At 45.0% G+C, this 24,927-nt stretch overlaps 4 protein-coding genes across 11 annotated transcripts in view; 1 reads left to right on the forward strand and 3 right to left on the reverse strand.

Moving 5' to 3' along the window:
• Positions 1-11,829, reverse strand: part of RC3H2 (ring finger and CCCH-type domains 2) — a 28,888-nt gene extending 17,059 nt beyond the window's left edge. For 2 of the 4 annotated variants that reach the window (XM_061476566.1, XM_061476567.1), the window contains exons 1-4: positions 3,301-4,001; positions 1,791-1,908; positions 1,117-1,350; positions 355-530 (exon numbers count right to left, since the gene is read on the reverse strand). In XM_061476566.1, the coding sequence (XP_061332550.1) occupies positions 355-530; positions 1,117-1,350; positions 1,791-1,908; positions 3,301-3,531 (759 nt within the window). In that variant the 5' untranslated portion in view covers positions 3,532-4,001. Of the gene's footprint in view, positions 1-354; positions 531-1,116; positions 1,351-1,790; positions 1,909-3,300; positions 4,002-11,197; positions 11,334-11,736 lie in introns of those variants that run through there. The other 2 variants (XM_061476564.1, XM_061476565.1) reach the window with 2 other exon arrangements.
• Positions 11,830-14,172: 2,343 nt separating this feature from the next.
• ZBTB6 (zinc finger and BTB domain containing 6) lies at positions 14,173-16,773 on the reverse strand. The gene has a single exon (XM_061476532.1). It carries the CDS (start codon positions 16,566-16,568, stop codon positions 15,291-15,293), a length of 1,278 nt encoding a protein of 425 aa, XP_061332516.1. The 5' UTR covers positions 16,569-16,773; the 3' UTR covers positions 14,173-15,290.
• A 104-nt stretch (positions 16,774-16,877) lies between these two features.
• On the reverse strand, positions 16,878-24,927 carry ZBTB26 (zinc finger and BTB domain containing 26). 3 transcript variants are annotated; one of them, XM_061476530.1, is made up of 3 exons: positions 24,810-24,867; positions 23,784-23,864; positions 16,878-22,387 (listed from the first exon to the last, which is right to left on the reverse strand). In XM_061476530.1, exon 3 carries the CDS (start codon positions 22,375-22,377, stop codon positions 21,061-21,063), a length of 1,317 nt encoding a protein of 438 aa, XP_061332514.1. In that variant the 5' UTR covers positions 22,378-22,387; positions 23,784-23,864; positions 24,810-24,867; the 3' UTR covers positions 16,878-21,060. The 3 variants fall into 3 exon arrangements, with proteins under 3 accessions (XP_061332514.1, XP_061332513.1, XP_061332515.1); XM_061476529.1 differs by lacking the exon at positions 24,810-24,867 and adding an exon at positions 24,112-24,215; XM_061476531.1 differs by lacking the exon at positions 23,784-23,864 and having other exon boundaries at positions 24,810-24,927.
• The window catches only part of RABGAP1 (RAB GTPase activating protein 1), a 68,905-nt gene continuing 68,182 nt past the window's right edge, over positions 24,205-24,927 (forward strand). For 2 of the 3 annotated variants that reach the window (XM_061476525.1, XM_061476527.1), the window contains exon 1: positions 24,237-24,397. The gene's annotated coding sequence lies outside the window, so the exon portion shown is untranslated. Of the gene's footprint in view, positions 24,398-24,927 lie in introns of all 3 variants that reach the window. The other variant, XM_061476526.1, reaches the window with a different exon arrangement.

The raw sequence follows: 24,927 nt of genomic DNA on the forward strand, positions 1-24,927 counted from the left end.
AAGGCTAAAGAGTGACAAATATGTGGGAACACAAGGCTGGAGCTCAGGCTGAGAGCAATCTCTCTCTGATGTCCCTCTCTCATGCCTGGTGTTGGGGCTAGGGAAGTTCCCAGTACTACATTTGTTCCTTTTGCAGGGAGTTTTAAATATCAAACAACTATTTCATGACAGCTCTAGATAAACATCTTACAGTCTGTACTATTTAAATGTATAGAAACTGATTACAGTCTGTACTATTTAAATGTGTAGAAAATGAATTTATGTAACATTTCACAGGTGAAAGATATTAATCCTAGGTCAGGTTCTCTGGAGCTGCACTAAGGCACAAACAAACTTCAAACATTGGTATTTTACCTTAAAGCAAGATGCTCTATACAGTAGCTGCACAACATGACCAATACTTGTTTTAGAGGCCTGAGGAAATCTTGGTTCTAGCCTTTGCACAACAAAAAGTACCAAAACTTTTCTTGAGAGTGCAGAGCCATCTTCCAGTGCCAGTAATACAAGTTTCAGTGCCTCCTCTTGCATAGCTTTAACACACAAGAACAAAAGATGAAACACATTGCCAGAAATCAGCAAGGCTATCATATATTAACATGATAACTAGGCATCTGAATCATCTCGAATGTAATTCCTTATTATTTTTTATTTCCCTAATCATAAGAAAAAAACCTTTGTAAGCATTTTAAGAAGTTTGCTGATTTAGAAGTAGTATTTAGAAGCACTCAAAGCACAGCAAACAAAAAGCTATGACTAATTTTCAGTAATAAACACATCAGTAGTGCAGGTTCTGTATTTTATTCCACCATGCAATCATGCAGCCTTTGTAATTCTGTAGCGTCTTATCAATGCTACACCATGGAACTATAAAATAAATGCAGGGACAGTGTGCAGGAATGCTAACATCAGTTACTGGAATAAAAGAGGACTAATTTCAGTTTAAACATTATTTCCTTCTCATTTCTGTGCCTGCTTCAGCAGCACTCACAGAATTTGCTGTTTCTATCAAAGTTATTAACATGATCATTATAAACTTTAAGACTGAAGTATGCTGCAACCTTGTTATAACAAGGTATAGCTAAATGTACTCTGCTGCAGCCTGTACAGGTACCTTACCTGGTCCTAGAAACTGGCATCCTCGTGCCCTGACAGCAGCCCAAAGATTGGCAGAAAGCTGCTGAGGATTTTGGTGCTGCAAGATCAGTTCTGTGACAGTTCTCTCTCCCAGTGATCGAGCTGCTCTCATAGCTCTGACCCGACCCTCTTCCTCCACCAGCTGACAGTTCACCAGCGTCACAAGCTTCCTTTGCATTGGACGGCTCAGTGCACTCTGATTCAAGCTTGCAACACCTTCAAAGGAAGAGAGAAAAGGCAAACTATTGCTTTTATCCATACGAATTTATGTGTGTAAGACAAAAAGGTGTAGTAATACGTGTCTTTCTTTAGGACCTGGACACTAGTCACAGGCATCTTGCCTTCTCTTCAGCAACTGCGTTATCAAAAAGGATTTTAAAGTCTTACATGGACATCAAGCCCAACCTTTAAGGAAAGTGCAGCTTTAGTACAAAGTTAGCCTCAAAGTAGTAATATTAAATAAAAAAAGAATATCTCGTGAACTTAAATTCTAAAAAACCCAAGTGTCACAAGTGTGAACAAGCTTTTAAAGCCATATGGGAAACTTTATCACAAAAATGAGAGGATTATTCATTTGATGTATAAAATCAGTGCTGAAAACACAGTGCTGTTCAAAGAAAGCTTCACCAAAATTCCACTCTTCAGCAGAGACTCACCTTTCCCTCCACTTAATGGCTTTAAGTAGAGTGCCAAATCCTCAACACATTTCTTTGCTACTTCATAATGTTTGTTTTCTCCCACATTACTCAACTTTACTGTCTGATGATCGGGTACCTAAGAAAATGCAAAGGGGAGGAGAGAGAATAATTCTACATACCAGGCTACCTGATATGCCTTTGACAGCACCAACATTGCTACTATTAATATGTAACACCGCAGATTTACACTGCTTTTCAGAGAATTGGGAGATGGGACTCACCAAAGGTAGGTAGAATGTAGTAAAGAATAACAAAAAGGGAGTAAGATGAGGGTTGGGATGATGAAAGATTGTTTTTGTTAGTACTCAACATGTTAAGAACATAAGTAGGATAGAAAACAATAATGGAGGTCTAATGAGAAGGTACTTAAAAGATGAATGAAGAACAAAAGATTTGAGAGGATGATCAGGGTACAAGATCAGCATGATTTACCACAGAGACAAAGAGAAGTTATAAAACAAACTGGCAGGAAAATAATATGAAAAAAAATCAAAAGCAAAGCTAAAAAAATCATTTCAGCATAATTTGGGCATGATGAAATCTTCAAGGAGAACCAGCAAACTTCACTTGCTGGAAAAAACCCAGAGTAACAAGGTCAGACAGTGAGAACAGAGGGAGTATAAGTCCCAAAACATTAAACTGTTTGAAAGGCAGTGCAAGAAGTTAGAAGACAGGGAAAATAACTGTTGTAAGATCAAGGCTGTGATCTGACACAAAGTTAGAAATGAAAAAAATGAAAGGAACACATGAACTTAAGAAAGAAAACCACTTTGATACAGTGTTATTACCAATAGCCCTGTCGAGGCATGCGATAAGACATTGAAAAGCAGTGTAAAAAGTATCTTCTTACTGTTTCTTATGTTACTTAAAATGCCCAGATGTTACAGGAAGAATAATATCTCAAAGCATATGAACCAGCAGAAGGTGAGCAGACTTATTTAGTCTCTGAAAGGCACAGTACTGATTATATAATCGCTGTTTTGCCACTGCTACGAGACAGCGCAGGGAACGTTCCTGGCCTGATTAGCTAGTGTCTGAAAACACAACTGGAAACCCATCATCGTGCCTACTTCAAAACCCCAAATAAAACAAAACACACTTCTGAAAGTGGTTAAAGAGCAAGCTCCTTTTGAACATGTGACATGCAGAAACCAGACTCCTTGCGAGCATACGATGAATGAGTGCAATCTGTAGGTTCACTTTTCTAATGACAGCTGTGACAGAACTATTTCATAATGGATTTTTTTTCTCCAGTCATGGTTCAAGAGCCTTTTTAAACCAAAATTCACTTTACAATGGTTACGTTTTATGAGGATGGTTCTGAAAATGGTTTGGTCCTCTTAGAGGACTTCTAAATATAACAAAGTTTGTGTCTAAAACGGGGGAAAAAGATCAGCACCTGTATTGCAACTGGCACGTAAATGGTAATAACACAAAGTGGCAAACCAAAGAGCTGCTTAAATCATACCTGGGCTCCAACTAGCTGGAGGAGTGCAAAGTTTACAGGAAGAACATCGATGTCCGTGTTGATGGCAGTCTGGTCGAAAGGACATGCCTTGCGATGGAGCTTGTTCAGGCAGGTCTTACAGACAGTGTGAGAGCAACCTAAGCTGATGGGTTTGTGCACATTCTCATCAAACTCGTTGTAGCAGATTGGGCAGGACAGAAATTCTGTCCACTGAGCTGCCTGCACAGGCATTGTGGAAGCTGGACTCTTGTTTAGCAGGCTAGCAGACCATTATTTCTCTGTACTATGTTTTGGCAGCTGTAAGTGAATAACAGAGTATTTAAAACATGCTTTCTGGTAATTTAGAATGATTTTTTTCATTAAGAAATAAACAAACCACCATTGCAGTATTTTACAGAAGAAACCCAAAACCTTATATTGAAGTAATCAAAAACCCCAACCTCACGTTAGCTTAATAATTGTACCAAAATGAGCTCATGAACTGAACAGATGCAGACTACAGGTTGAACCTATTCACAACAAATGGCATTAAAGTTCTTCTCACAGGATTAAATACACCTTTAGTGTAGGAGGAGGAAGACATTTATTGGCAAAGAACACGTAAAAGCATGAATCACAGTAACCATCTCACACTATCTCAACTGACTTTGAGTTTTCAAAATCCTGACAGCACTCCCTGGTTGCAGAATGGGCCAGGCCATTCTACAGCCAGGCCCATTCTCTACACAGAGAAAACACAGAATTTGTGTATGCTTTTGGGAGGGGCAGTTAAAAGTTATTTCCATTTGAAACAGAGCAATGCCTCCCTTCTGCAGAGCTTATTCTGACTTCATCAGACACCCAACTAAACACAGCTTTGCCTTTCTTTCCATAAAAGACAAATCAATTCGCAAAAGCTAAGAACCATAAGAAAACACTAAAAGAATAAGAGGTTAGGTTTTAGTTTTATGATTCTCTTGTGTTACTTCCCCTCTTCTCCCAAGAACCCATTGAAGCGCTCAAGGGCAGAGATTGCTGAATTCAATTTTGCTTTTCACATCTCTACCTTACACAGGAATCCAACTTCACTTCCACGAACTCACAGCGAGAAAATCTCCGATGTGTTGAAATTCCAGGTATTTGGGACAAAGCTTACAGTAAGGCAAGCCATAATTTCACCTGGCTTGCTATTAAGTCTTGAAACATCTCATGCTGTGCAGTAGTGCCTTGAAAACTGTTTACATAAATGTGTTCCAAAAAAACCATGGATTTATAGAAATCGTTCTGAAGGCCATCCCACCTTATATAACTTAAGTTCTTGGTAGAGATAACAGGCCTAAGTAGTTCATCGAAACCGTTCACATCATGCAGACTGAAATCCACAGCTCCATCTAAGAGCTGAGCAGCCCCACCCTTTGCTGCAATGTGCAATGATGTTGACTTTCTATGCAACCTGGAGACCAGTTAGTTCACTTCAAGGCTACGAACAAGCTTCTCCTAGCAGCTTGTTAGAAATGCAAACACACAAATGCTATAATTACATGTTTAACATCCTAGGTTTTTTTCCTCCAATGATGGAAAAAAAGTAATTGCTTTGAGGACGATGAGCTCTCCCCTCCAGTCTGAATCCAGTAACTCTGCTGCAATTCCATTGTTGGTTGTGCTACAGTTTAATGAATGCTAAAGTATCGGACCACTGAAATCATTACGAGAACACCAAACAGACTCTATCTGTGGATGTATTTTATGTTAATTATAACCATCTGTTTAGAAACGCTATTTAGTACTATGAACATTCAGTGCCCTTTAAGTAACAGGATACTTGTACAAGATGTCCTTATCTCAGCGAGCTTTTCAATATTATGCAGTGATTTTCCCCCCAAAATGAATTCCCATAGTAAGTGTAAAACACAACAAACTGGAAGTGGAACCAATCCCTTCCAAACCAAACTGCTGAAGTAACACTTTCAACATAAGCCAGACTATTCACATGCATTACACAAAACTGATTTTCACCCAACTTCTAGGAAAGCACAATCAAAGCTCTTGCAGGCAGGAAAAAACTGCAGCCCCCTTTACTCTATTACTACATGTGTCTTGGAAGGAAGGAAATTCAAAAGCAAAACAAATAATAGCAAAAGCAAACAATGAGTCAACATGCCTAGAAAGATTTTAATTCCTCTACGAAGAATCCCACCATTTCCTTTAGCCCATCCACTCCGGCTTCCCTACCAGAACAGCAGGACAAGAGAGGCACAGAACTGCAGCGTGAACTTGCAGCAAACACTTCCCTTACAGCTTTGTGCCAGCATCAAGCTAAGAACACCAATACTACTGCTGACCCAGGAACTAGACCAGTGTCTTTCCACCTGGCTGCGCCACACAGGTAAGCAGCACAAACTGCACAACTCAGGAAGTGGGCTACTGCCATGACTCACACAGTGAAAAGTTGAAGGAAAGGCCAGTCCACACCAGCTCAGTTGCTGGTACGTCACTAACAAGCTAAAAACCAGTCTTTATTTCCACACTGCTCAGTAATTATCTCCAATGCAGCAATCTCTGCTCTCGGACAGTCCCCACATTCAGTTTCCAGAGATACTCACAAGAAACAGCCACCTTTCGACTGACAAGCTTTTAAAATAGAGTTGTTTGTTTTCCTGACCAGCATAGGAACTAACACAACACATTCTTCCAGTGTGCACCACTGAATTTAAAGATCTATCTGTGGACAGTTCATCCCCATAAATGACAGATTCCACTAAGCATGTGTTGTCCTTCAGATTTCTTGACAGGAAGAAATCCAATTAAATCAGCAAACAGCTGAGGAGAGCTCTCCACTCCTAAAACTTCCAGTAGCCATATGCAAAAGGAGGCTCCATACTCTATTAAGCCTGCCAGCAATCCTGCCAACACTCCAGCGTGTTAAGAAACAATCTCCCATCTCCTCATTATCATGTCAACTCCTCCAAAAAGCATAAGCCCAATGTTTAATAGGCTCTTGCTCCTCGTCAGAAGCAGTGTATTACAGGGATGTCCTCTTGAAGTACAAATTGAGCCAGTGCTCTGAACTGAGCAAACACAGGGAGGAGAGAATGTAATAAAGAGGGTGAAGTAGAAATCATTTTGGGTTTGTAATAGCACTCTGCAAAAAAAAAAAACAACAAAAAAAACAAACAACCCCAAACCCAAGAAAATGGCTGATATAGAAACTGGCCAAACATACAAGGTAATGGTGAGTTTTACTTAAAAGCTCTTTAGATAGTATAGTTACAATAAATTTTACACTATTGCATTTAGAAGCAATACTTCAGATGACAAACCGAAAAATCGCACGAGCCCAAGTTCAGAGATAAAAACTATTGCAGTGGAGTAAATTTCTGTTTCTAATACAGCAACACTGTATGCCCACTGCAGGGCTGGTTGCAATGGAGTGGGGTAACAGTGGTAAATGACTGATTTTCTCATGATTTGAGACCAGAAGAATACTTGATGAATCTGGGAGGTGGGGCAGAAAGAAGGAAAGGTGAAGTCCCCAAACAGCCTTACCATTTACAACAGATGGAAGCTGTAAGATTGAGACGTTCTTATTCTACATTAACCTTTAGGTACCTAATCCCATGTCATTCTCTACAACTAATTAAAATCACTGTAGTTACTCAACAACTTTTGGATGATATTGTTTAATCCTGATTTCCTTAAGAAACCAAGCTTAGGTGACCATGCTGTTCTATTAGTCTGCTCCTCTCGCACATGAACCTCAGGACCCCTGGACCACTTTTGAGCAGATGTGATTTGAGTTGCATGATGTCTGAAATCTGCATACATTCCATGAAAATTGGTATCTGGAAAAACTTCCAATTCACACTTCTCGGGAAAGGCCACAGCACCAGGCTCAGCAGTTACTATCTGTCTGCTTCTCTGATCTATCAGCACACAGCACCAGCCAACAAATATCACATTTTGTTCAGATATAATAAGGGGCTATTTGGAAGGTAGAGACACGACACATATCTGCAGGAATTCCAACAAACCTTTAAACACAAAGGGCTTGATCTGTGAAGAGCAGTGTTAGATGTCTGGCTCTGGGCCTCCTGAATTTGGTACCAATTCATTAAGCAAGGCAAGGACAGGTTTCAGAACCTCACAGCAGGAGATTGAGCCAGTGTTGGACTGAACACTGCCTGCACTGGCTAATTAGCAACTCATGACAATGCTTTATCTTAGTTTCCTTTTATCCAGGCCTAACACTAGAAGGAGATCTCCACACCAGACGTTACCGACCTCAGGAGTTCAACAACCTTACACCAAAATAGAGAACAGGTTTTCTTTAGTTAGTGATGCTGGTGTCACCTTCCATCTCCATTCCGTTTCATTTCTCACCCACACTAAGATACACAAATTCAATTACTTTTAAATACTTTTCACCCATGTTTTCATCTTACAGAGAAGAATGCAAACACATGTTTAGAGATGGGGCAAGTTCAGTCCCTCCCCTTGAAGCTAATCCATGAAAGGACTGAATATTCAAAGACAACCGCAGCCCTCATCTTCAGCTACCCAAGCAGACGTCTTGGATTTTGCTTCATTTTTAAAGACCTTTTGTTCATATTTATTAATCAATTATTCACTCCAACCTAGGGATAGTTCTTTCAGCAAGGAACAAAACATTTTGGTGCCTCTTCAGCAGCTACATGCCCCAGTTCCTACGTAACATGGTGAGCATGGAGCTCAGCCTACGAACACTTTCTTCTCTTCAAAGGGAAACAGGTTCAACACAAGGCAGGGATCAATCCCCTTCAGAGCTCCACACTGCCTGGAGTCAGGACATGTACAAAAAGTGATGTACACAAGTTTCACTCCTTTTCAAGGTTGAAAACTTGAACACACTTACCCCCTTAGCCTAGGCAAAAAGAGAAGCAGCAGTACCACCAGCAGCCACGTCTGAACAGAAGCAGCCTTCTTGCAGACCTAAGGGGGAGCTGCTCAGGCCTGCTCCATCAGGTCCCTTGTGGGACACAGGCAAAGGGAAGTCTAATAAGCAGAGATTGTACTAGAACGTGACATGGGATCATTCTGTCACTGAACAAAGGAAACTCTTCTCTAAAGATGAAGGAAAATCTTGAAAAACTAGTGAAATTACGCATCACTTTTACAAATTAAGGTAGTCCAAGTACGATCTCACTGTGGATTTACACCTAAATCTCAGAATCCAATTTTTAGTCCTTGATATTGACTTGCTCCTAATGCTGACTGCAGAGATCATGATATTTTCTTTCCCTTTTTTTAAAGTGATCTCCATTTATGCAGGTTAATCATTTGTTTGCACTACAAGGAGGTAGCTTGCTCAAACCTTCCTTCCTAAGTTACGTAGTTCTGAAAACATCCTGACTGGGTCAAAAACTTAGTGTCCACGTAATCTCTGAAATGGTAGAATCTTTTACTCATTTCTCTTCAACAGCCACCATCAACAGCTCTAAAAACCTAGCTTCGTTAAAAGCTTAGAAAAGGGCCACCCCATAATAGCTTTGCATCATTCAGCTATGACGGCCTGAAATGAAAATAAATCCTCTTTACAGAGCAGACTTGCTTATTTCTAACATTCCATAATATCTGTCACACATAAATCTCTATATCACGTGCAAATTCTACATACAAAGTAGAATTTTTCATGACCATTAAAGACAGTATTTCAATGTGATATTTTCACTAAACATTAATACTACTCGGAGTATCTACTATTTCAGCTTAAATTACAGAAAAGTTATCATCAAGAAATCTTAGTAACATGCCAGAATCACAGAATATCTCAAGTTGGAAAGGACCCATAAGGATCATTGAGTCCAATACCCTGCTCCTTTCAGGACTACCTAAATATAAACCATACGGCCAAGTGCATCATCTAGACATTCCTTGAACTCTGACAGGCTTGGTGCCATGACCACTTCCCTGGGGAGCCTGTTCCATGGACCAGCCACCCTGCCAGTGAAGAGCTTTTTCCTAGTGTTCAGTCTGAACTTCCCCGAGGCAGCTTCATTCTATTTCCTCCTGTCCTAAATATATATGTCTGTCCAAACATATGTATTTATGTATGCCAAATATATAAATATATGCCAAATCACCTACAGGATGCTTCACTTGCTTTCTTCCTACAATATTAAAGCCCAGATCCACTCTGTCTCCTTAGAACATGTGGCTGAAGAATAAATCCTTATGAATGGGGGCACAGTTCCCTAACACAAATTGAAGTTCACGGTGGCTCAGCGACCACCCAAGTTCACTGGGTTCAGAGGTAAATCCCCCCCACATCAACACTAGAGTCAGTGTATCCCCAACAGCTCACACCTGCTCTCTCCTGTTCCAAGTGTTGCCAGCAGGAATCCGTTACTAGATTTTAAGTTTCGTGTATACTTATGTAATGCCACTGTGGGCTTTTTTTGTGTTTCGTAGGTGTCACTGAAAGGAGAGCTTGTCCTTGCCTGATACCAGTTCAGCTCCTGTAACGGTATTGACTTTTCAGGACTAACTGAAGGGCAAATAAACGAAACATTTCCTTTGCCACCAAAGCTGAGCTTACACTGAAGGCAAAGAAAGGGAGTAATTTTCTAAGCAGATCTATATTGACACAATTACTTCAAGGGGAGATCAGTGAGGGATTCCTTACTCTCCATTAATATTTTCAGAGAATAAGGATCCTCACCCATGGCTTAGCTCCCAGTGAGGTTTTTTTCTTTTGAAACTATGTTTTGCAAAGGAGATATTCCATATTCTCACGTTCCAAATAATTTTAATGAAATACTAATTCCATTCTGAGATATAAGGGAGAAAACAGAAGGTCCCATAGGAGTCAGAAAGCCTTCTTAGAGTGTATAGAATACTTCAGCATGCCTATGTACATAGATTTTTCCTTTCACTAGGATTGTCCAGACAGTGAGATTGCTTCTGTTCATTCCATTAAGAGCTAAGCAAAACCTGATCAAACCTAAAGCAACGTACACCTAACAAGACAAACGCTAGTAGCTGTTACCCTCTGGATGCTGTAAACAATCTATCTCCTGTAAACCAACAATGCTTTAACTGAAAGAGATCGATACTCAAGACGAGGGCTTAATTTCAAGTTATCTCAAGCACTGACATTAGAACTGCAGCAATTTAATATTTTGGAGAGAAATGGCCATGACCTCAAACAAGACAGGACCAGAAGTTAATAAGAAACCTGTTCTTGTGGAAAGCTTTGCTTACATTGCAGAACCAAGCAGCTCATTAGAAAGGCACGCAGGTCTTAGGAAGTGATCTGATTACAAAAATGAAGCATTCCGTGTTTCATGGAATAATATTTATACAAGCAACAGAAGCTCCAATTTCCAGAATTTCCACAGATGTTTAACACAGAGCAAAGGTCAAATCGCAGTATTTTAGTTTAGAAGAGCTACAGTTGTACTTGTTGGTTTTTATTTAAAACAAGACCTTTTCTGCCCCAATTACACCTTTTCACGCTTGTCATCTGAAGGGCTGGGTTTCATTTTTGCCTCAGCGTTCTGATGTAGCTGCAATGGGCATGAAAGAACAATCACAGGAGCTACAGGAACGATAACTTAACCCAGACAAACCCTAGGTTTGCACTTAAAGCAAAACAGACTGAAATCAGAAATTTCCCTGGCTGGCAGCTTAAACTTTGTCGTTATTTACCCTCACTTGGGTGTCACCCCAGTCTGAGCCCTGTAACCGAGAGCTCATCACTCTCCAACCACACCGCTGCCCTCTCTTATGCTTTCTGCGCACCAGCAGAGCCAAGACACGCTCTTCCGGATCAGTTGTTTTGGGTTTCTAAAACACTTCAAACATGACATGACAGGCGCAATCCCAAGGCCCGTTTTCCACCGTGACTCTCCTCCACCATTACCCCGAAGCAGATTTCCACCTGAGCAGGGCCGCTGCGGACGCCGGTGCGGCTCTACGGAGGACACCACAGCACAGGCCGCCTGGTGCTGCCGGCGCCGTAACCGGGAACCTCCCGGCCTCAAGCCCTCCGGTGCGGGCGCAGAGCGGCCCAGCCGCTCCCCTCGCCCCCCTCCGCCAGGCCGCTGTCAGCAGCCGCCGGCCGCGCACCTGCGCCCGGCGTCATTCCGGAGCCACCACCACCAAATGGCTGCCCCGCGCCCCCGGCTGGCCCAGCGGCCTAGCGGCGGCGGGGAGCGGGGGGGGGGAAGCAGCCGGCAGCCCCCTCCCCCGCGCCGCAGCGGGGCGGCGGCGCTGACAGGCCGCGCTCGGCGGGCGAGCCCAGGCCCCGCTCCCCGCCCGGATTCCGCAGCGCCGGGACCCTGCAGGGCACCGGGAGGCGGGGGAAAAAGGAGGAAGGGACGGAGGGAGAAGGGGAGGGGGGGGGGTGGGGGTGCGGGCGGGGCCCCGCCGGGTCACCGCGTCCCCCTCGCCGGCCGCCCCCGCCCAGCCCGCTCCTACCTGGGAGGCGCGGGCGGCGGGGCCGGGAGCAGGCGGCGGCCCCGGCCTCTCACACGCCATGGGGCGGGCAGCGCGGCGCGGAGCGGCGGGGGCAGCGGCGGGGGCCTCGGCGGCGCCGCCTCATCGCGCTGACAGCCGGGAGCGCCGCCACGCCCCCTCTCGCGAGACCCAGCGAGCGCAGCGGCCGCCCCGCGCGTGACCGCCGCGGCGCATTGTGGGAGCTGGGCCTGGGGGATCTAACCATCGAGACGGGGGAGCAGACGCGACGGCGGACGTTCGCCGCCGCCATGGGAAAGCGGGAACCATAGAGATAGAGTTGCAGAGCGGCGGGAGACGCCGCTGTCAGCGCCCCCTTGTGGCGCGCCTCATCTGAGTGGCGCCTCAGCGCTGAAGAGCGGGGTTTTCACTGACAGTGTCGGTCATTTATCTTATATACTAATTAATAACTGCATTATTATTAGCGCTAAGAGGGATGAGGGGCTTGGAGGACGTCTCTGGCGGTGGTCGGCTGCCCTGATGCCCACCACGGGGTGAGGCCGCCTCAGGACAGGCATGAGGGAAAGAGCCGGGTTGGTGCTTCACCACAAGAACAGGCACCTCGCTCCTCTGGTCACTCACAAAGATCAAACCAGGGTCGTTAACCAGAGCCGAGGAGGTGCAGAGTTGTGACTGCTGCGGAGGAAGCGTTCTATAAGAAGAAATAGGTCAGCCTGACTCTTCTGAAGGACAGAAAACCCCTTTACTAAATGACCGTGACTTGAACAACGTATTTTGTTTACAACTCGCCACAGCAAACAAAATTCTAAACACCAAGGTACGCAGGTAATTATTTAGCCGCGATTAGAAGAAAGCATATGTATTTCTGAAACGGCATCTTGTTTGTATTTAATTTATTGTACTATGACAGGATGAGTGGTTACATGGATGGACAAGGAGAGGGAACACCTTTAACGGGAAAGTGCACACACTCCGGTTTTGTTCACAAAGCTCACCAAAACACTCGAGCCACTGAACAGAACATGCTGTTGGCCCGTCGCACAACACAACTCTCCCGTGTTTACATGCAATACAACAGCAGACCAAAACAATGCATGTTCCTGCTCCCATGTAAGGTGCACTTCAAAAGACCAGCCTGTTTCCTCCTTGGACACACAGGGAAATACCTATGTATGCACCCATCAAAACCAGTCAAACAAAAACCAAGGCATGATCTTCTGAATGATAATCATACACCTGCCAAAAATAAGTATTAACAGAACAAATTTCAGCACAGTTGAACCAAATCTGTCCCATGAATGCACAATACATTTATTTACTGAACTACAGTGATAGAAGCCCAATGTAAAAGGGATGGGGGGAGGGAAGTTAACTTTTTCCTTGTTTTATGACCTCTTCCAAGGATGGAGGAGTTTATTTTAAGTAACTAAGTCTGCAGACACAAATGAAAAGCTACATACAAACTTGTACCTACACCCAAGTTAACATCTGTAAATATAGTAATGGCAAGTGCGGGTCTCAGCATGCTTTTAAAAATTAGACTTAATTTATATGCAATTAGGAACCAAAAATTAATGGTATTCTGTGAAAAGCAAGGAAATACCAACCACAGGGTCAAAAGGCTGTAAGTAGTGACAGACTCATAAATGCAAACAGAACACAGTGCTAAAATGCATTTTTGATTGCAAAGCATTAGGCGGTCGCACTGTAGATGACTCCCAAACCTCTTAATTGTCATGATAATTCCTATAGTTGAAAATCACTGAAGTAAAGGAAATTATTTAATATAATAGCAGACATTGTGAAAGGTTGGGCCTTCTGCTTAAAGTACTGGATGTAGCAGGTGATTTTATCTATGTAGTCAGACATTTTTGTGGATTTTTGGAGCAAAACACAGGAATTGCCTGTTCAGACAACCTGGCTTTTGAGGAAGACACATGCTGCTTACCACAGCAAGGCCTGCTATGAACTGGGGCCTGCAAATTCTGCTGCAGCCCAACTAATACGTACTTTTAAGTGTTAATAATACCAGATGAAGAGCTTAAAAAGCCCCTCATGAAACACATTTTTAGGACTCTTCAGCTGGAATTTCCAAGAGATAAAGACAGGAGTAGTGCTGGCACAGCTGAGTGTGCCTGTCACATGGAACAGCTACACACTGAACCGCTCATGTAACTGATGAACCCCAAAACAACTGGTGCACTCACAGACACAGGGGAAGAAAGTAACCAAAACCTGTTAACTGACATTAAAAACTATTGTCTTGGATTTTACAAACAGCTGGGTTATGACTTCTGTATTCAGAGCAAGAACGTCACAAGCACCCTTCGGAAACCGGAAGGAACACTTGAAGGAACAGGTACCCTCGTGATACAGACAGGATTACAAACCATCACTTCTTAGTTGGAGAGCATCTAACGTAAGTACCATTATCTCATATTAACTGAATTGACTCTTTATTCATATCACATTAAGTGGAAGAAACATATACCAGTCAAAGACAGGTACAGGATGAAGAATTCTGCATTATATGGCTTTGGATGCTGGTGATAAAACTGCAATAACCTTTGACAAAGTACAAACACACCTACCCAAACACACACCATTACCATTTTACTGTATCACAGAGTTAGGAGTATGAGAAGACCTCTATGTCTAAGCCATTCCTAATGAGATATACAGGATTGTTTTTTAAAAGTAATGTAGAAATTGCTATTATGTATCAGCACACTGCTTCATTTTACATACGAGCATATGTGTCTTGTAAAAAAATGAAGGCAAATGTTACAACTCAACAAACACAAATAACTTATTCAGAATAAGTCAAATATAGGTGCAAAACGGGTATGACGGAAAAAAAGGTCAGAAGTTGTTTAGAAAAATTCAGAACTCATTCATAAAACTGAAAGCAAATCCTTCTTCTTCAGCTGAAAATGAACTGCAAGGCAACACTGTTTTTCTTTTACCCATTCACTATTTGCAAGAGGCGATTTGAAAGCTTGATTATCTTTTGTTTGCTCTGTGTTCTTTCTTAATTATCACAGACTTGAGTATGAAAACATGCCTTCTTTCTGTTGAAGGATCTCGCAAAGTCTGGGCAAGGAAGGAGATGATTTCACTGTAAACGGTAACATGAGCTGGGTGGGAACAACTAACTGAATAAATACAAACATCCCCTTTCCTTAGCCACTATGGGTCACAAACATCACTCAGGGTTCAGTTTACTGCAATATTGGTAATAGATTAAAAATTGTCAGCACTTGCCCTTGAAACAGGGGAGTGCAAAGAATAACTGGGGGAGGAAATCAGAATGCAACTAGAATAATAGAAGAGAAGCATGAAATAATTTCCCCTATTTTGCAGTTTGCTTTTGGCTAGTAAACACCTTTTTCGCACTTACATCAACAGGAACCTTAAAGCAGCAGGCAAGTTTGCTGCTTGCAAGGCATGTTTTTGACCACCACTCGTGTTTGTGCTTCTCTCCAGGAATCCGTATCTAGAATTTCACCTAGAATTTCACTAGGCAGGAGCTTTTTGTGGACAATCCCACCCATCTATTAATCATAGTCTATTTTAACCGTCGTAACAGTGTCCAGGTTTGGTTTTTCACTGTTACTCCTTCCATGAACGGAAGTTAAATGTTTTTTAAGAGCAGACTTGTGTTTGAAGTCCATGTCGCAGCAGTGACACTTGTAGGGCCTGTCCCCACTGTGTATGTTCAGGTGATCCTGGAGTGTACTTTTGGCTGTGAAGGTCTTCAAGCACACCATGCACTGGAATGGGCGGATGCCCATGTGCCCCCGGATGTGTCTGTTCAGGTTCTTTTTCTGTGTAAATGTTTTGCCACACTGCAAACACAAGAAGAGTTTGTGCATTTTCAGATGTCTGAGATAGTTCTCAAGGTGCAGAAATCCCCTGGGACACTTTGGACACTGGTGCCGCCATGAATTGCTGGAGTCATCCACGCTCTGGAAGCCGTTTGTCCCACCATAAGTTCCTTCTGGATTGTCATTGACTAAAGGCTGGAAGTGATTTCCTGGCATTTCTGTATTTCTGCTTTCAACTGTAGAATTTATCAAGCAGTGCTGGGTTTCTGGAAAATACAAATTTGTTTTAGAGGAAGTGCAAGGCTGAGGAAAATTATCATTATCTACATTTGCAACATTCATAGAATCCATTCTGAAGATACAGATTTCTTCATCCTTGTATCCAATCTCAACTGTTGATATTTCCGAGGGTTTGGGGTCCTTCCTTTCCGAGATCACGCTCTGCACTATGGGTTGCAAGGTGTCCCCAGTCTCCTGCTTCACAGGGTACTCAACATTCACTGGGCTGTCTTCAGAGATCTCAATTATTTCACAGTCTTTATCTAAACCCTCATCCCCGTTTCTCAGTTCAGCATCTGAGGAATGGCACCTCTCCGCAGCCTGGTTCTCCATGGAAGCATCAACCTCCAGGTATTTCGACAAAGCTTCAGTACACTTCTCCACAATGTGAACCATCTGGAGGTAGCTGGCAGCAGTGAGGTATTTCAGCAGCTCCTTCTTTTTGACTTCCAGAGCGCCGGTGTAACAGGAGAGCAGGAGCTTTCTGCCCACCTCGGCGCTCTGCAGGATGGTGATCCGCACCTGCCTGGACTGATTGAGCAGGAACTGATCCCGCATGAAGGTGGAGCAGGCGGCGAAGATCACCTTGTGCCCCTGGAACTCCGTGTCGTTGATGTAAATGGAGACGTCGCAGAAGAGGTTCTGCTGCCGCAGGAGGTTCATCTTCTGCAGCACGGCATCCCCTTGCTGCTCGAACTGGAAGTGCAGCACCTCCGAGTCCGCTGCCATGGCGCTACTCCTGAGGGGAAACCACCGGAGAGTCCCGCCGAGCCCAGGCCACCCCCGCTAGCGGCCCCGCTCTCCTCCGCGGCGGCTGACGGGCTCCGCCGAGCCGCCCGCCCTCCTTCCCTCCTGCTCACCGGCCGCTTCCCGAGCCGGTGCGTGCTCCGCCGGCGGTACCGCAGAGCGCCGGAAGCGCTTCCTCCACCCGCCCCTTCCGGCACCGGCCCCAGCGCTCTTCGGTCCGCCCGCCCCTTCCTCTTGTTCTCCCACCCCGCCCGGTACCGTTACCGCGGTGAGCAATGAGAGGCGGCGGGAGACAGAGTTAGCAGCACGTTTATTATGAGAGTTGGCACTGCTACAGCGGCTGCCGCCGGGGGACACCGCGCCGACACCGGGGCGCGCCTCGCCAAACGTCCGGTAGAGGTAGCAACGTACGGGCCCGGGGCTCCGCGGGCCGCCGCCCCTGTAAGGCATCTCGGACAGCAGCGGACCGGAGGCTCCGTCCCGCCCCGGGGCGGGCGCCATCAGCGAGAACAGGCCGAGGGAAAGGCGCAGCGCCGGGCAGAGCAGCAGGCTTTGCCCCGGCCCCCGAGCGGGGAGGAAGCTACCGACAGCCACCGACCGCCTGCTTTGGTAACAACGCGTAGAATGAGACTTTTGCCCAGTCACTGCAGAGGTAGCTAATGCTCAGTCCTTCGATTATACAGTCTCCAAGGAAAAACGTCCATTCTACCTTCTCAACCCTTACCACATCAGGAGGGCAACCCGCGTTCCCCTCTTTGTCTTTAAAAATAAAGATTGAACGTGACTTTACAGTTCTCTTAACAGTTTTAGTTTGTATCGCATCTCGATTCTCCCTCCTTGCCTTTACTCCTCCCAATGACTCCAGAACCAAAATCAGCCCCACACAATGAAGTTACTCCATCAAAAGTCCAGCGGGCAGCTAAGTTTTGCCAAAAAAGCTAGGTTAGAAAAAAGACTGACACTTCAACTTTATCAGTTACTAATTTGCAAAACGTGTCTTCTAAAAGAAAAATAAATACTCATCCCTGATCTATACAGGAGGCTCTGCAGCTGCACCAGAAGCCACAGGAACACATGCTACACAAGCTACCACCACTTGGAAAAGTGGTGAGCCTAAACCACTGGTAAACCTAACAGTTCTAAGGTTTTCTTCTTCTATATAAAATAAATAAATTAAATGCCAACATAAAAAAAAAACCAAACCTAATATATTCAAGGAGTTATTAAAATATTTCTGTAATAGACTTCAGTTATTTTTAGAATATGCAGGAAGTTGTACAGCACATTAACTTGTGAGACTATCCACTTACCAGCAAATAGTATTCTACACATTAACACACAGAATATGATAACTGCCATAGTCCTCGTCTGAATATGCAGCATCAGTAGCAACAACCAATGGATCTAGTCTTTCACTAACTGGAACATTGCGATGAAGACAACATTTTACATACATGGACCATTAAGTTCACCTTATTCTACAGAAAACAAGCTGCCTCTGTGTATTTAATTTAAAATAATTCTCACTCCATTTTCATCTGCAATTCAGAGAAGCATTAGCCAGATTTTTCTGCTCTAATACCTCTCCTATACTCTTCACTTGTCTATTTCTTATAGGGGCAAGTTTTACATGAACTCTGCCACCAGCGTGCTCTGCACCATGTCATCAGTGTACTGCCCTCTTAGATCTCCAGTGCTTCTGGAGTCACACAACCATCTCCTGCATAAACCTTTTTGAGGTTTATAAGCCTGCACCCTTTGGCCAGGCCAAAAGCACAGACATTAGTAAGAAGTCACTGTTCATCCAACAGATGTGTCCATTTTCATTGAAGGAGCAGTCTTCTGCATTTCTGCTTTTTCCTATTTACTTCTGCCATGGTCTCACCAAATGACCCCAAAGCAGCCTTTTCAGTGAATGCAGTCCCAGCCTTCTCAGATGTTGACATTGCCACAGCACAGGGTGGACTGAAAACTTACGTATCTTGACCAAATCATTTTTTTGTTCCTTACGAAACCCCCTTGTCTCTTCGTATCAGCTTCAACAAGCTGTAGTCTCTCTACAGTAGGATTACAGCTTCATAATTCCACAAAACCAACAAACTTCCCAGACAAAGCTTTCAATACCATCCATTTTGCTGCCACTTTTTCTAGCATTTGCACAGTTTTACTCCTTTCTCTAGCAGAAGATCATTTTCTTTACCACATCCATATTCATATCTGGTTAGGCTGTTCACTCATCCCTTACAGCATGTTGACCTGGCTCTGCAAGCTCTTATTCTCCACGTCTATCTTCATTCTGATGTTAGTGCTATAGCTTATTTCCATATAGCGAGTAATGTATTATCAAAATGTTTGCACAGTACAGAAGATTCTGCCAGAACACAAAATGCAAATGTCACCTGCAACCACCACCTTCAGTTTTAGCTCAAAACAATTCTGAAAGCAGGTGGCTTTAAGAGGAGAAACAGTTTCCCTTCCTATGCGAACCTTCTGCCCCAGGAACCTGAACCTTTTGAAAGTTCCAAATAGATTTTAGGACTAAATATATCTGCTACAACTTGAAAGACGTAATGCCCTGACTCCATTTCCATTGCTTACTTCATAGCTGTCCATGGAACAGTTCATGTAACAGTCAAGTACAGTAGTTTAAGAACACAACTGCAAAATCTGATTCACAGAATCACCTCGCTTTTCTACTTGAACCTATGTGGGTTTCTGAAAACGTTCTGCAACATTAACATCCATCAGTGTAATGCCTGTGTAAGGGAATCCTGGCTTTTACACACATGGATCTGAAGATCAAGACCAGCTTTTGATAATTACATACAAACCATTTTTTGCTCTAACACACCTTTGGTCATACCGGTTTAGCATTTTTAACCATACAATAGCAGCCTTTCACCCCCACCCTGTCATTCAGACACACAAACAGTACTACTTTTAGGTAGGAAGCATAATCTCAGCCTCATGCAAACCTTGTGGAAAAGAGCTGCATTGGAAGAAATACTCCAAATACAAACAGCAGTTCTCTACAGAGGATCAGCCATTTCATTATTAGTTTATGCTACACTTCAGTGTAATAGAGTGCTGTTCTACTGGGAATGGTGTCCCTCATAAATTACTTTCAGCCTGATTGGGATGCGGATAATTCCATGGCACTTTTGAGAAGTAATATGGTATAATCCCAGAATCCCAATTAACATGCCATTCCCGCTACATTTGATGTTTAAGGCGGTATACAAGAGGTATTGCTGAGTACAGCTATAGCTGCTATATTAACCTATGGAAATTGTGTTACCTATACCTCATTCTATGCTCTGTAAAACATAAGTGGCCGTGAACTATGCAGGGCACTTTAAAAAAAATATTAACTTTGTTGTTAACATTCCTATGGCAAGTATTTTTGTTCCTTTTTTTTCAAGTTAACTGACATGTGGCCCTTATTAGCTATCAAGGAGAAATATACAAGAACAAAAAAAAGCAAGGCATGGAGTTCTCATACATTTGCAGCTTTGAAAACAGTTTCTTTTCACAGTGTTAAAAAGCAGTATTTCTCCACTCCAGCTTTGCTCTAAAATTAACAGCTGTTGTGGTTTACGTGATGCAAAATTTATGGAAGATGAGTGATCATTTTTAGTTTTGAAGTGTTTAGCTTGTCTCAGTCAGTACATACACTGCTAAGTGCCCTTTAAAAATCCCAAGTATGAGAGTGTAAGACATAGGTCACACTTGCACTCCAGACACCAGCCTCTCACATCCCAGAGCTGCCATTTCTTCTCATTTTGAACAGTTCTATGCAATGACCAGGTAACCCTGCCATATCATTTAGGGTTTTATCTTTTCGTAATGCATGTTGAGGTTAAAAACCCTGAGAGCTTTTAAGATAGCATTGACTGGCAGCAGAATTTCCTTGAAATAGTTTAGAAAGGGCAAAAGAGTGACACAAAAATACTTCATTTCAATTGTAGGGGTCTGGAGATAAGACCGGAGAAAGGGAATTTTAAGAGGTAATTTTAAATTTAACTATATGGAGTGCTTTCAGTTATCCAGTGATTAAAAAAAAATAAATTGGGTTATCTCATAGACTTGTCCTCTTTGCTCTCTCCTCCACCTGCCCAGACACAGAGTCCTCTAACTGTACAGCAGATGGTTTACTGGCAGCCCACAGCAACAGTCTTTCAAAAGGTGTTAGTCTTGAGTCTCCTAATCATTGAGAAATTAAACAATTAACCCCGTAATCCACAGTAGAGACGCAGACAGAAACCTGAAGGAAGATTGCTATTCACAGAAAATATCAAGTAAGACTAAGAATGGTGGCTGGAGACCTGCCAGGTTTTGCAATCCAACCTGCCATCATCCTTCCATCCATCCACCCATTCATTGCCTTTCAGGGCATACCACTAGCTTAGGTAAGAGCCCAAACCAGCTGCCTGCTCCTCAGTCATGATCTCTGCAAAGGGCTGGTTTTAACTGCTCAATTGACACAGGTACTATCATTTCTTAAACCAAGCACAGCCTGAGGCAGCTTCCCTGCATCCAGTACCTGGCTTGCATCAGCTTGCTGACAGACCTTACTGTCTGTAGCAGCGCTACATGTGAATGTATCAAAGTCCACTGTTATGTCTTGAACATTTCTTTCATTGGCATTGTCAAAGCTATTTTTACCGTGTAGCTGTTTAAGGTGTTTCCTCAGAACGGGTTTATGCGCAAACACCATGTCACAGTAGTTACACTTGTGGGGCTTGTCCCCACTGTGCAAGTTGAGATGGTCCTGTAAGGAACATTTCTGAGAGAACGTTTTCCCACAGATCTTACATTGGAAAGGTTTGATGCCTGCGTGCACTCTCATGTGCCGGTGGAGATTGCCCTTCTGAGTGAATGTCTTGCCACAGAGCAGACACATAAATAGTTTATGCATCTTTAAATGATTAGCATAGTTTTCCAGATGCCGAAATACTCTTGTGCACTTTGGACACTGATGGTGCCACTGGAGACCTTTGTCTATACCTCGGTTGTTGGGCCCAAACATATCTTTAGAGGCCAGAATGATGTTATCACTGCCAGCATAGGAGAGGGCATAGTTGTGGAGGTGGTTTTGCTCTATTTCACTTGCTCTGTTTTCAACAGTGGAGTTGATAAGAAAGTGTTGCGGCTCCGAGGAATGCAACGCAGTTTGTTCAGAAGAAATAAACTGGTTCTGATCCTTCTTATTTCTGACTTCTGTTACCTCCCCAATGGACTCCACCTTGATGATCTGAATATCGCTATCCTCCATATCCATGCTGTCTTCCGAAGGTTGGATACAAGGTGAATCTTGCTGCAGAGAGTCATCATCTCCTTGATGTTCCTTCAGCTCAGAGGAGTCGCTTTGCTGTTCACACTCTTTACTCTCCAACGGCTGCTTCGGTTTTATAAACTTCCAGAGGGCCTGTGTACATCGTTCAACGATGTGGCTCATCTGCAGGAAGCTTGCAGCAGTCAAGTAGTTTACCAGCTCCATTTCGGGAAACTCTAGAATGCCACTGTAACAGGATAGGAGCAGCTGCCGCCCCACTTCCGAACTCTGCAGTATAGAGATTTTGACTTCTCTGGAGTCATTCAGTAAGAACTGATCTCGTAAAAAGGGAGAGCCAGCAGCAAATACAATTTTATGCCCATGAACTTCAACATCATCTATATGAACCACGACATCACAAAACTTGTTTTCTTCCCTCAGTTTGTTCATTTTCTGTAGCATTGAATCCCCGTAGTTGTCAAACTTGAAGTGAAGAATATCTGATCTTTCTGACATTTTGGCACACCTGAGGAAAAGCAGCAGGAAAAAAAACACCACTAAGTGAGAACTTTTTTCATTTTCTAAAATGCAACTTAGACAGGTCTAAAGCAATAATATAAAGTGTGTGTTTAATCAGATATTACATCCTAAATAAACACTAAACCGTGTGACATGTTAAGAAAAAGAAATCAAGTTTACATGTCGCCTTACAATAGCTTTCACCTCTTTTTCATTTAATGCAGCTTGGCTATAAAGTAGAGGAGCTATGGCAGGAATTCTCCAGAAGCTGTATCCCAAAGAGTTAAGATGTTTACCACACTCTTTGGAATTTAAAGGGAAGCCATGGCAGTAGTTTTAGCAGCCTTAGCTCTTGTTAAGCTTTACTTCCACATTAAAACTCCTCAGAGATTTTGTCTTTACTAAATAACAATGACATTCCTTTAGCTTTTGGATTCTGATTTCCTTTAATGCCTAAAGAGCTCTCATTGATTCAAATAGATTCAAGGTGAGACAGAACTTTGCACTTGCCAGACATACAAACACCCCTCTTAACATGAATTGTGCTTCTAGAATCCCTGTTCTGTATACTAAGGCAATGTAGAAAGTTTTGTTTCTTGTCTTCTTTGACAGATTACTCCTCTAGGAAGTTTGTTCTTGTTTGATAGTACTTGGAATGAAGAACGGTGGCTCTCCCACCAAACAAGTATTAATCTTTTGACCTTCAACAGTTCTTTTAAGTTTTTCTGAGGCTACACTGATTCTCAATGAAACACTGCTCATGCAATCCTGCCAGAGAGCTGGGATTGCAGGAAGTGGAGAAATCACAGACACTAAATGATGCAAGATTTGGCGAGATAAAAGTAACAAAGCAAAGCAAAACTGACACCTCAAACCTCTTACAAACACCACACAAAGCCTGAGCAGAAGCTTTGAAGATTATAGATAAAAGCAGATACTGTTCTCTTGGGGTGTGAGATGTCAGCTCCGTGGGTACAACAGGAAAACATGAATTCACATGACAAAGGTTCACAGAGGAATACTTTTAGGACTATTCTTGACAAGGAGGGTTGTTGCAGATTGCTGATCAGACATCAGTCGGAGGTGTGACCTCCTCACTACTCCAGCCCATCAAGCATCTCTTCCAGTGTACAGCATGACAACATTGCAACAGGATTCCAGAAGCCTTCAGAACCAAAGGACCCCAGAGAGCTCGGAAGCAGAGGCAGCACCGTCCTGCAGTACAACCAGTTCTGCTGAGCCTACATGAAGTAGAGCCACCAGTCTCCCGACTCAAGTTCAGTTCCCACTCCTACTGATCTCCAGGAGGAAAAAGCGATCAAATGACCCTAAGCCCTCCTCAAAACCGCGCCCAAAGGCGAAGCAGCCCCGGCCCCTTGGGAAAGAGAGAAAGAAGCGGGTACCTGCAGCGCCGGGCCGCGTCCCCCCGCTGGCACCCGCGGCCGCTCCCACCGCAGCGCACGCCGCGGCCTCCGGCTACGGACCTAGAGAGGGGAGGAGAGCCGCCGTGAGCCGCCGCCCGGGCCTGCGGCCGCGCTGCCCCAGCGCCGGGTCGGGCCCAGGCGCCAGCCGCTCCCCCCGGGCGGCCCCTCGTCCCGCCGCGCCCTCGGCCGGGCCGGGCAGCTCTGCGAACCCGGCCCGCGGCGGCGGCGGGAGCGGCGGGAGCCACGGCCCGCTCCGGACCCCGCTCGGGGGCAGCCGCCCGCGTCCCGCCAGCCCGCCGGGACCTACAGGCGCCGCCACCGCAGCCCAGGACGGCGACTCGGAACCGCATTGTTCGGCCGCCGGAAGCGCTCGGGCGCCCTCCGCCCCGCACCCGGAAGCGCCCGGCGGGGCACCGCCCCCTCCGCCCGGTCACGTGGTGGGCGGCAGCGGCGGCGGCGGCCCAGGCCCGGCACCGGGAGGCGGCGGCGGCAGCCGGGGTAGGTGGGGCTTGTGCTGCCGGCGGGGTCCCGTCCGCCCGGTCCCTCCGCCCTCGGGCCGCCCCTCCCCGCCGCTGCCTGGCGGTCCCTGCGAGGTGCGTGCGTACGGGCGCTGTCCCTCCGCCGTTCCGGGGCTTCACCGCCGTTCCCTGGCCGGCGAGCGGCGTGCGGGAGGTGGGGGCTCTCCTGCACCTCGTTACCGGCGTGCCCTTCCCTTGCCCCCCGGGTCGTGTCTCCGTCTCGCTCCCTGTCCTCTCCGCCCGCCGGGGCCGCGGCATTGGCGCGGGTGGCAGTGCGAGTGCGGCCGTGATTCCGCCCCGGCCCGCAGAGGGCCGGGCGCTGCCGGGTCCCCGGGCCGGGTCCCGGGCATGTGGGGAGCTCCGGGCCCGTCCCGTCTCTTCCAGCTCCCTCGGCTCCGTATGGGTGGACTAGGGTGACCCACCTTGCTCCCAGGCCCCTCCCTGCCGTGAAGCCAGCAGTGTTACCGGGACCCCTCTGAGCGCATACGTGAGCCGCCGGAATTCACTCCCGCGGCGGGACCGTCCGGTCCCGGGCTGCGCTGGGCTCCTCCGGGACCGCCGCTGCTTTTACCGGCTGGGCACTCGCTTCCCTCCCCGTGTCCCGG

The sequence above is a fragment of the Pezoporus flaviventris genome, unplaced genomic scaffold (genome assembly GCF_033815535.1).
Source record: "Pezoporus flaviventris isolate CSIRO_AGI_PZ_B2104156 unplaced genomic scaffold, CSIRO_AGI_Pfla_v1 ptg000097l, whole genome shotgun sequence".
In the NCBI taxonomy this organism is placed as follows: Eukaryota; Metazoa; Chordata; class Aves; order Psittaciformes; family Psittacidae; genus Pezoporus; species Pezoporus flaviventris.

Excerpts from the sequence above, each read along its gene's own strand:
- ZBTB6 (XM_061476532.1), bottom strand. The coding sequence starts at position 16,568 with ATGGCAGCGGACTCGGAGGTGCTGCACTTCCAGTTCGAGCAGCAAGGG.
- ZBTB26 (XM_061476531.1), bottom strand. The coding sequence starts at position 22,377 with ATGTCAGAAAGATCAGATATTCTTCACTTCAAGTTTGACAACTACGGG.